The 12,179-nt window shown below is 40.7% G+C and overlaps 1 protein-coding gene across 1 annotated transcript in view; it reads left to right on the top strand.

The window, feature by feature from the left end:
• Positions 1 to 12,179, top strand: part of LOC140454509 (N-acylethanolamine-hydrolyzing acid amidase-like) — a 33,901-nt gene that overhangs the window by 4,541 nt on the left and 17,181 nt on the right. The window contains exons 2-4 of the mRNA XM_072549349.1: positions 3,824 to 3,988; positions 5,364 to 5,490; positions 8,011 to 8,101. Coding sequence (XP_072405450.1) covers positions 3,824 to 3,988; positions 5,364 to 5,490; positions 8,011 to 8,101 — 383 coding nt within the window. The remainder of the gene's footprint in view (positions 1 to 3,823; positions 3,989 to 5,363; positions 5,491 to 8,010; positions 8,102 to 12,179) is intronic.

Consider the following 12,179-nt stretch of genomic DNA (forward strand, 5'->3'; position numbering starts at 1 on the left):
GGTGGAGGAAGTGGGTGTGGTGCCAATCAAGCAGACTGCTTTTTCATAGATGCTGTCAAACTCCTTGAGTGTTGTTGCAGCTGTATTCATCCAGACAAGTGGGGAGTACTCCATCACACTGCTGACTTGTGCCTTGTAGGTGGTGGACAGGCTCTGGGGAGTCAGGAGGTGAGTTCCTCACTGCAGGATTCCTAGCCTCTGACCTGCTCTTGTAGCCACTGTGTTTATGTGACAAATCCTGTTGAGTTTCTGGTCAGTGGTAACACCCCCTACCCCCAGGGTGTTGATAGTGGGAAATTCCGTGATGGTAACACCATCGAATGTCAAAGGGCACTGGTTAGATTTTTGCTTATTGGTGATGGCCATAGCCTGGTATTTGTGTGGCACCACTTGTCAGCCCATGTTTGGATGTTGACCAGGTCTTGTTGCATTTGAACATGAGCTGCTTCAATATCTGAGGAGTTACAAATGGTGCTGAACATTGTGCAATCATCAGCAAACATCTCCAATTCTGACTTTTTGATGGAAGGAAGGTCATTGATAAAGCAGCCGAAGATGGTTGGGCCTGGACACTACACAGAGAAATTCCTGTGAGAGATGTCCTGAACCTGAGATGACTGACCTGCAACAACCATGACCATCTATCTCCCTATATGCCAGGTATAACACCAACCAGCGAAGAGTTTGCCCTCTGATACCCATTGATTCCAGTTTTGCTGGGGCTCCTAGATGCCACACTTGGTTGAATGCAGCCTTAATGCCAAGATCTGTCACTCCTACCTCACCTCTAGAATTCAGCTCTTTTTTTCCATGTTTGAACCAAGGCTATAACGAGGGCAGGAACTCAGTGGCCCTGGCAGAACCCAAACTGGACATCATTGAGCAGGTTATTGCTGAGTGGGTGGCTGTTTGATGACAGCTTCCATGACTTCCCTGATGATTGAGAGTAGACTAATGGGGCAGTAATTGGCCTGGTTGGATTTATCCTGCTTTTTATGTACAGGACATAACTGGGCAATTTTCCACTTTGTTGTCTAGATGCTAGTGATGTAACTGTACTTGAATAGCAAGGCTAGGAGAGTGGCAGGCTTTGGAGCACAAGTCTTCAGTACTATTGCTGGAATGTTGTCAATGACCTAGTGTCTCCAACCGTTTATTGATATTACACTGATTGAAGCAAATCAGCTGAAGACTGGTATCTCTGATGCTGGGGACCACTGGAGGAGGCAAAGATGGATCATCCACTTTGGCAATTTAACTGAAGATTTCTGCAAATACGTCAGCCTTGTCTTTTCCGCTGATGTGCTGGGCTCTTCCATCATTGAGAATGGGGATATTTGTGGAGCCACCTTCCCCAGTTAGTTGTTTGATTGTCCACTAGCTTGACAACTGGATGTGGCAGCTCTACAGACTTTAGATCTGGTCTGTTGGTTATGGGATCACTTAGCTCTGTCTGTCACTTGCTGCTTTTACCATTTGGTACGCAAGTAGTTCTGTTTGGTAGCTTCACCAGGTTGACACCTCACTTTCTAGGTATGCCTGGGGCTGGTCCTTGCATGCCCTCCTGCACTCTCCATTGAATCGGGGTCGGTCCCCTGGCTTGATGATAATGGTTGAGTGGGGAGAGACAGGCCATGAAATTGCAGATTGTGCTGGATACAATTCTGCTGCTTTTGCTGGCCCACAATGCCTCATGGAAGCCAGTTTTGAGTTGCTAGATCTGTTTGTAATCTGAGCCATTTAGCATAATGACAGTGCCACACAATACGCTGGAGATTATTCTCAATATGAAGGCAGGACTTCATCTTCACAAGGACAGTGCACTGGTCACTGTTACTGATACTGTCATGGACAGATGCACCTACAGTCAGTAAATTGGTAAGGATGAGGTCAAATATATTTTCCCTATTGTTGGTTCCCTCACCACATGCTTCAGACCCAATCAAGCAGCTGTGTCCTTTAGGATCTGACCAAGAATGTGCAGATAGAATATAATGTACGATATGTGAGACTATCCACGTTTAAAAGCTGAGGTCTGAAATGTATTTCTGAAATAGTGAGAGACTGGAAAGTCTAGATTGGCAGTGACTTCGGTTGAGACCTTGTCAATGTGTTACTGAAAGCAACAAGCCGAAATCTTGCTTCAATTCTGCAGGAGCTTAGTTAGACCTCACCCTGGAGTATTGTGTGCAGTTTTGGTCTCCTTATTTCAGGAATGATAAGATTTTCATTGAGGATGTTCAACATAGTTTCACCCAGATCTGTCCCCAGGAGAGTGGATCCCATTGAAATCAACAAAATACATAAAGATATAGACAGAGTAGATGTAGGTAAGATGTTTCCCCTGTTTGGAGAATCTAGAGTCCTGGACAAAATTTAAAAATAAGGGGCAGCCGTTTATGTCTGAGATTAGTGTTTTTTAGCAGGAGTCAAGGAAGTTAAAATGGAGATAAAGGATTGCACTACTCTTCATTGTTTTTTGTTGAGTCCTTCCACAATTTCTCCCTTCTCCCATTTATTCAATGACACTCGGAGCAAGCAGCCTTGCCAATGGTCAGTAATTTATTATGATCAGTACTGCATTTGGAATTCTCCACCAGAGACAGCAATGAGATTTTACTTTCCTGAAGCCTCGAGGCAGAACCATCTCGAGTGAAGTACGGAATCCAGGTTAAATCACATTGTCCCTCCGCTCCCAGGAGAGAATCACCATTTCTCCTCCTCTCTCCTCGAGGGACAACTCATACTATTTCCCCCTCTGCTGACATGAACGATGCTGTGTCCCAATCCCCAGAGGCAAATTGCACTCCATTCCTGTTCCCCAGGCAAGTCACACTGTGTGGCTACCCCACACTGAGGACTCTACAGCTTTTCCTTCCATTCTGAGAACAAAGGTCTCGATGTCTGCAGGTTTAACATTGCTGATTTTCAATTCTGCCCAAATGTTTATGGTCTCAGTGACAGCACAAGTGGAAATCGCCCTGATTTGCCCTAGCCTAGGAATGGTTCTGCATCTAGATTTGCACTTGTTCCATGTGAGCTGTTGTCCAGCATTAGATAACGATCATGTGCGAGTATTAGCAATATGTTTCCAAACTCTCAGGCCTGGTCTCCTAAGGATTGCAAGGGCTTTGAGAGTCTGCAAAGGAAATAACTGAGATGGTACCAGCATTGAGGGAATTTAGTAACAAAATTAGACTGTAGAAATACTGGAGTCAGAGCATTAACTTTGTTTCTCTCACTACAGATGCTGCTAGATCTGCTGAGTTTCTCCAGCACTTCCACTTTTTATTCCAGATTTCCAGCATCTGCAGTATTTGGTATTTATTTAATATTTAGTTCTCTCCCACTTCCCTTCAGGAATGCCCATCTTGAAGAAGTTCTGCTCTTCTATTTGATTGGATTTCCAGTTTAATCTTTCAACTTCTCCACCTTCATTGCTTTTGATCTCCTTCTTAGTGTTTGTCAAAGAAGAACCATACTGGACTTGAAATATTAACTCTTGTTTCTCTCTCCACAGATGCTGTCACACCTGCTAAGTTTCTCCAGCACTATCTGTTTTTACTTTAGATTTCTGGCATCTGCAACATTTTGCTTTTATTGGTTGGAGAAGCTGGGGTTGTTCTCCTTGGAGATTTTATTAGGTTGACAAAATTATGACAGCTTTGGATGCAGTAAACTAAGAAAATCTTTTGGTGTGCCAGGGAGACAGGATTTTAGCTTTTGGGACAGGGACAAAATAAAGAAGATAAATAAATTTATATTTCAACTGTTTAAATAACATTTGTGACAAATACCTTGAAACAATTAACTTTTGTTTCAGCTCTATCGCTCCAAAATGGGTGGTTTCCATCATTGAACTTCTGGCACACCAGCTCAGCTGGATATTACCACAACCCTATGAAACAGAAATCCAAGGACTAAGTAAAGCACTAGATTTAAGCCTTGGAGAAGGACTTCTTATCAATCTTGCTTATGAACTTTCTAGGTAGGTGTTCTTTGATATGATAATCTACGTGTTAAGAACCAAACCATTAAACATTGATTAATTTCACACCTTAACTACTTTAGCTTGCCTTACAAAGGAAATCAAAGTCAGTTACTCTTTATCATGTAGGAATTGGATCTATTTTCACTCTTATTTTGGAGCATTCGTACTGGTTTTCATTGTCTTTGTATTCCCAGGCAGGATTTTTAAAACATTTTTGGAGGATATTATAGAGCCAGCTAATACTAATGGCATTAGAGCAAATTGCTTACATTCTAAGAGTGATGGAATAAGTCTGATATGAACAAGTTGTTTTGACGAGTCCACAGACAATGGTCCCCAGTTGTTATGACTCCAGATGGGATACCCCTGAGAAGTGGGATGAATTGGCTCCTATTTTATGCTCAACCACTCTTTTGGTCATAAAGTTAGTTTAAAAAGGATCACTTCTCTTGTTGGTACCTTTTCCCAGCCTCAATATGTTAATGTTTTAAAAACAGCCAAATTAAGTACGCGGGATTGATGTGGAATAACAATATATTTCCAAGTAAGGATGGTAAGTGACTTGGAGGGAACTTGCAGGTCATGGTGTTCTCCTGTATCTTTGAGTTTATTCGCTACTAAAACAAGAGAAAAGATAATAAAATATGACACACGTACATTCAGGTTAGAAATAAGAGATGACTCCAAGAAGTAAAAGTAAAAACAAAAGTATGGTTCGGTCTTTAGCTTGTCTGTGATGAAACATGGCTGTTAAGGTGAATAATTCCAGTAGCGCTGCCTTTGGCTATGAAGTAGCTGTTTGGAGATTCTTGGTTTTGCACTTAACTGAAAAGAGTTCATCCAGTTTCCATCGAAAGTGACCTTATTTTCAGCAACAGCCGAGAGACTTTATTTCCTCTTCTGTGCACAAGCAGAGATGTTGAGTAGAAGTTCTCTGTACTGCTGTTTCATAGGGAACATTAGTTCAATGGAACATGGAGTGTGAGCTAGCACACCAGTCAAAGACTTTGTCTCATCCTGCTTATGGGAAGATACTTATATACAACCAAAACAAAATGCACTCTGTACATGGCTCCATACCTCTGACTGTAGCCTTGGATTACCTTCTTGCTTTGCCCTGCCATAACTGACAGCTAGGAACCACTCTCTGCCTGAACAATTCTACCTCTGTAGTTTCCTCTCCTCCTTCAACTCACCTCATTGAACAAGTTTTTGATCACCCATGATATGACCACCCTTGATTATTTGTTCATCATTTTGTAAATTAAGCCGCTGTCATGGTTTGGCTACACTGACAACTCTAAATGTTGTGATGTCACTAATGAAATGTTTGATCTCTGGATTGATGGGTAACTCATATCAATGTTCTCAGCTTTTGCACCAGTATTGTTGTCCAAGACACAAAAGGAAACATTTACCATGGTAGAAATCTGGATTATGCATTCAGTGATGCTTTAAGATCGCTCACAGTTGACCTACAATTTGTCAAGAATGGTCAGGTGGGTACTGCATTAATATTATGATATATGGATACTTAAAAAGATAATGTGCTTTAAAAATGTATTTAAATATCTCAGTTTGCTATGCTAGTTATATATACTTTACAGATACATTTTGGAATTTCTTTGTACATCAATAGAAAAGATAATTTTGTATGCAGAGGTCAGGCTTAAAACAAATTAAGGCTTTTTCTTAAACTTGAGATGGTTGCAGAGAAGATTTTCAAGTTTATGAAGATCAACCCTGATGCCAGTTTAGAATAATGACAGGTGATCTTATTGAAAAATTTGCAGTGTGATGTAACTGAAATTATACATTGAAAAATTGATTGTCTGTTAAGCCTTTCATCTGTTAGAATACAATGATAGTTTCACTTCATTCATGTGTAAATCACAAAACCCTTTTTTTTAAAAGTTGCATTCTCGGGTTATCTGTTAACAATGGTGATAGTTAGACAATATGTTGAAGGTGTTAGCCCCCTGTGTTCTCTGTCTATGACCTGATGTTTAGATTGATTCTAATCTAAAAAGTGAGATAACAGAGTTTTACATAAATTCATGCAGTTTTTGAGCTCAGAGTTCTACATGAATGCATGCAGTTTTTGAGCAAAGTGCAATGTAACTCTGCAAGAACAAATTCACCACACAAAATGTACCTTTAAAAAAAAGGGTTTTATGATTTACACATGAAAGAAGTGAAACTATCACTGTATTCTAACAGATGAAAGGCTTAACAGACAATCAATTTTTCAACGTATAATTTCAGTTACATCACACCGCAAATTTTTGCTATACATTCTGTGTTACGATCGAGCCCTCCACAATCACCTGATGGAGGAGCATCGCTCCGAAAGCTAGTGTGCTTCCAATTAAACCTGTTGGACTATAACCTGGTGTTGTGTGATTTTTAACTTTGTACACCCCAGTCCAACACCGGCATCTCCAAATCATGCTTAAAACATTGAATTTCTTGCCAGAAGCAGATTGAAATGGATACTGCTGGCATGTTTTAAAAGGGAATTAGTTACCTGAAGAAGAGGTACCAGAAAATTATGTGGAGAATGGCATTCAACATGAATGGGGTGGAGAAAAGAAACATTGGCAAAGGTTTGATAGGCTGAATGATTCCCCAGCACTTTGTTTCAGTGCTGTATGAGTGAGTGCTGGGGAATCAACCCTTCATGGTTAGATATACAGCATGTCTAGCTTATGACTACAACTCTTCTCGCCATTACCCAGAAATGTCCCTGAATTTCCAATTTTGGGATAACATTCAATGCATCAGTATGAAATTAAATGCTGTTTTATTGACAACTTCTGTCAAATCCAAGGCAGTTTTGTGTCCAAAACCAACTTGTAACCAAATTACTTCACTTGGGATCTAACAAAGATTAGAGAAATTTGTTCATTCATATGAAACAAGTAAAAACCTATTCTTTGAAATGGAGGTACACATGTATTCAAGATTTCTTTTAAGTGTAAATTTTGAACAGATTAAAAATTACTAATTTCGCTGGACTTTATTTCGGGTGCTTTGTTGAATCAGGTAGTTCAGGTAGTGGGCCTGCATGAGTGTAGTTTTGAAAGCCATTCAAATTGTTAACCTCTATTTATAAATCTAATCTCCAGTGATATGACATTGCTGTTTGTTTTGCAAGCTGTAATAGCCACAATCATCTGATTAGATTACCTACAGTGTGGAAACAGGCCCTTCGGCCCAACCAGTCCACACCGACCCTCTGAAGAGTAACCACGCGGACCCATTTCCCTCTGACTAATGCATCTAACACTATGGGCAATTTAGCATGGCCAATTCACTTGACCTGCACATCTTTGGACTGTGGGAGGAAACCGGAGCACCCGGAGGAAACCCACGCAGACACGGGGAGAATGTGCAAACTCAACACAGACAGTCGTCCGAGGTTGGAATCGAACCTGGGACCCTGTGAACTGAAAAAATGAATTGGGTGTGTTTTTAAGGCTGAAACATGTTGCGTGCAAATTCCTTCAAGCCCAAAGTGATTTATTTTGGATCAGGATAGCTGCCTCCCTGTTCTAACTAGAAGAATCTGGTTGAGGAAACAATTTAAAGTTTATTGCATTTCTAAAAGTAGCCTCACCGATATCCTATACAGCCACAACATGACATCTCAACTCCTATAATCAATGAAGGCAAACATATCAAGCACCTTCTTCATCAGTCTGTCTACCTGTGACTCCAATTTTAATAAACTATACACCTGCACCCCGAGATCTCTTTATTTGGTCATGCTCCCCAAGGCCCTACCATTAACTGTATAAGGACAGCCCTTGGTTATCTTACCAAAATGCAACACCTCACATTTATTTAAATTAAATTCCAACTGCCACATATTAACTGAATTTCTTGAGTAATAGTCTAGCAATAAAATCATTAGACCATAGCCTGTCCTCTATACCACATACTCTGCAACAAGTACTATTCCTTTTACTGTTGAAATCCAAACTGTGTGTTTATTTTCATTAAATTATGTCTTTCAGATTGTCTACACAGGAACAACATTCATTGGCTTTGTAGGTTTATGGACTGGGCAAAGACCAAATAAATTTACTATCTCTGGAAATGCAAGAGGTATGTTGAGTCTTGTGATCTCTAAATTAATGTATCTATACTTCTCTTCAGGAGTATTACCAATTATAATATTTAAAGCTTGATTTAGCCACTTGCCTTCGCTCCCAGATCCAAAATAAATACGTAAAAATGTAAATTTTGTAATGTTTGAACTAATGTATGTTAACTCTGGAATAAATGTAATCATGATACTGTATACTTAAAAACGTGCCTGTATTTTTCCTACCACCTGGGCAGGTAATACTTGAGCCACAACCACAAGACAATCATTTCTGTGGCACTTCTTAGATTATGGCTTGTGTTTCTACTCAATGCCTATGTTTTGCTGACACTTGGAAATTTGAGCCAATATTTTGACTGATTTATGTGCCTACATTGAAATTGTGTAAATTTCTGCATTCTATTAAAAGAAAACCCTCTCACCTTATTTATTAAAAGGTAGGGCTATATTTCAGTGTTTTAAATGACTTTACATTCCATTTCATTTGTGAAATGCTCAAGATTGTTAAGATTCACTGAAAGAGGACCAATTTTGCAGGTAAATCAATTAATTTCTGTGGTACACAAAGAGTAGACATTTTATTTTCCAATTAAAACTTGTAACTTAGAGGCTAATTTGCAAATCTGTGATTTATCCATATTGTAAGACAACGTGCTATAATATATCACCATAAGAAAAGAAGGTATAACTGTCACTAGTAAACTTTGCCAATGAGATGGGAAATGAATAAGTAGAATGCATTGCATATAATAGCCAAAAATGTAAATTAATAACTATGCAGACAATGCAATGTTTATTCCTTGGTTCAAATCTCACAAATATTTAGGGCATCGAGAAAATGAACTGGGTGTGTTTTTAAGGCTGAAACATGTTGCGTGCAAATTCCTTCAAGCCCAAAGTGATTTATTTTGGATCAGGATAGCTGCCTCCCTGTTCTAACTAGAAGAATCTGGTTGAGGAAACAATTTAAAGTTTATTGCATTTCTACCAGTAATTTGTTGATGTAATGCTTCATAACTGATATGTACTTAAGATAGCATTTTTTCACAGACTCGTAATCAGGTGGCACTGATCTCAGAAAAGAGGCAATAAATCTGAGGCACTTGCTGTGAAAGCTGTCTGTGCAGTAATAACGAGAAATGTTGGACAGGCCAGTTTAGCTGCTGTGCCAGCTGTTCACACAGATAGAGGAAGCTTCTACTTCTTTGTGTAATAAAACAAAGACTGGAGATCTGAGACAAACAAAAACTGAAATAACTGGAGAAACCCAGTATCATCTGCAGTCAGAAAGCAGAGTTAATGTTTAGAGTCCTATAAATCATCTTCACAAGTAGATATACAGGAAGAACCTTCTGTACAACCAGGGTTAAGAAGGTTTACAGGACTTGAAGCATTAACTGTGTTTTCTTTCCAAATGCTGCCTCACCTAGATTTGTCTCCTTCAGTCTTTTTTACAAAATTGGTTTAACCGAAAATTTAGCCACTCCCATCCTTTTGCTTCTCAGCACAAACCCCCAGTCTGTTACAAGGAAATCCTTGGTGAGATTCGCCAAGTTATTATGTTATAGATGGAATCCTCAAAATTGTCAGGCTCCCAGGTGAGGAAGGATGAACTTCTTTATTCACCCTGGTTATTTGAAACAAAGTGAATTGAAAAAGGAACCCTTGCTTTTGGGTGTCTTCATAGTATCATAGAATCCCTACAGTGTGGAACAGGCCCTTTAGCCCACCAAATCCACACTGATCCTCCAGAGAGTCACCCACACAGACCCATTCCCCTACCCTATTTACACCTGGCTAATGCACTTAACCTACATATATCTGAACACTATGGGCAATTTAGAATGACCAATTCACCTCACCTAACCTTTGAATGCTGGGAGGAGACCCATGCAGACACAGGGAGAATGTGTAAACTCCATACAGATAGTCGCCCAAGGCTGGAATTGAACTGTGGTCCCTGGCGCTGTGAGGCAGCAGTGTTAGTCACTGAGCCACCCGCGTTCTTCCAAAACAAATTAATTGCTAATTTCAAAGTAGCCAATTCAACCAGGCTTCATTGAGTTAATAAAAGAGTGAGTTTATTATCGACAAAGTGCAAGCAGAATTAATAATGAAGTGCACATTTTTATCCAACAGAAGTGTGGCCACAAATCCCTATGGTAAAGCGGGCAAGCCTGTAGTGATACTGGGGGAAACTAGGCCCAGCCAAACTCTACTGCTGGGGAAAGGCTACCCATGAGAGAGTGCAGTAAATGCCAAGGTGTTGGTAAAAGGGATTGCAGGAGGATGAGTATCCATTTCCCTTCACCAGGTGCACTTGGAGTGTCCAGACTAATATAATGTCCAGACTAATGATCACGACACCCACTCCTGTGGACCTGTGGACAGGATCAATCCATCTCCTCATCAACAATCCAGTGGGAAAAACAGTAATAGCATCCCTAGTGATCTCCGAGAAGTTTGCTGAGGTTAGGGAGACTGAATAGCTGCAAAAAAAACACATGCAAGTTTCCCTGACTGTGTAGTCACATGCTGTGTGGTCACTCAAACTCAGCCAGTAAAAGCTGAGGTGTCTGTGCATCAGAAGGCCCTCCAATCTGGTTTTCTCAAATCCTTTTGGCAAGTCTAGAAGAGTCCAAAGGGGTAATAACTAGAACCTCATTGGCAGCAACCCAATAACCTGATTCACTGTTAAAAAAAAACTAGCTCACTTTGCTCACCATGAACCTAAGGGTGAAACAATCTCTGAATACCACCACATTAAAAGTGAGATGCTAATGAGGAAATGGAGAGCTCACTCGTCAACCTGCAAACGACGATTGGCCAGTGATCCACCAGGTAGTGGTGCTGCAGATATACCATAGGAAATATTGTGGCTGGCTGACAAGATTCCAATGGCTGGGCATGTCGTTATACACAAAACCCATACCCCAGCCAGCCAGCCTTTTACTAGCTGCAGCTCCTCAGGGATGTAGTAAGGGTCTGTAGGACAGCTCACCGCAAACTACAATAACACCTGCACCTGTGATTCCTGCATCTGCTTTTGGGGAAACCATTCAACAAGCAGTTAGTGGACCCTTAGTCAAAAAGTGGGGCCTGGAAAAGCACAGCCAGTCAGGCAGCATCCAATGAGCAGGAGAGTCAAATTTTGAGCATAAGCTCTTCATCGACTGTCCTGCTCCTCAGATGCTGCCTGACTGGTTGTGCTTTTCCCTGCCACACTTTTTGACGCTGATCTCCAGCATCTGTAGTCCTCACTTTCTCCTGAATGGAGCCCTTGCCTGAAAGAAAAGAGTGGCTACCAATATATCCTGTAGATGTGGTTAGCTGTTTCCCAGCAATTGTTGCCCTAAGAACTGTATCTGCAAAAAGGTTGGTGGGAGAATTGACTGAGTTATTCACCTGGTATCATCTGCCCTCCGGGATCCAGTCAGGTTAGGACTCTGACTTCATGCCAGAATATTCTGGAGTCATGGGTGACATGGACATGACCCATCTGAGGTCTTCAGTGTATCACCCACAATCAGAAGGGGCACTAGACCCTAAAACTGTGGTCAGGGCACACTGCCACAGGTACTCCAATGACTGGGCTCTTTCACCACCAGGACATCATCCAATTATACCCCATTCCAAATAAGTTAGGGACATCAAAAGCAAGAGACTCTGAATCTACTCAAAGAAATGTTTTTGTGCAGAAGGAGAACAAACCTTGTTGCACTAAACAAGGCAGCAAGAGAGTAAAGAAAGGGAGCTTGTTTATCCGTCCGTACCCAAGTGGTTTAATAATACAGAGCATGCCAACTGGAACTTTACCAACAGCTTAAAAAAGGTTATTTTGACCTGGCTTTTTTTTGAAGAGAGGAATGTACAGGCAGAGGTGCTGAAGTGGTTAGGGATCTAGCCTGAATCAATAATGTAAGTGCCTTTAGGTGTCTTTAAAAAACAATTTAACAATGGAAGGAAGTGGCCAGTTTTTAAAATTTTTTTTTAGCTGTGGCAGTCACAAGATATTTGAGTGCAGAAGGGTTTTAAGCTTCAGTAAATGAGTCCTAACTGACTTTCTCTGAAATCTCT

This window comes from Chiloscyllium punctatum, chromosome 1 (assembly GCF_047496795.1).
Source record: "Chiloscyllium punctatum isolate Juve2018m chromosome 1, sChiPun1.3, whole genome shotgun sequence".
Lineage (NCBI taxonomy): Eukaryota > Metazoa > Chordata > Chondrichthyes > Orectolobiformes > Hemiscylliidae > Chiloscyllium > Chiloscyllium punctatum.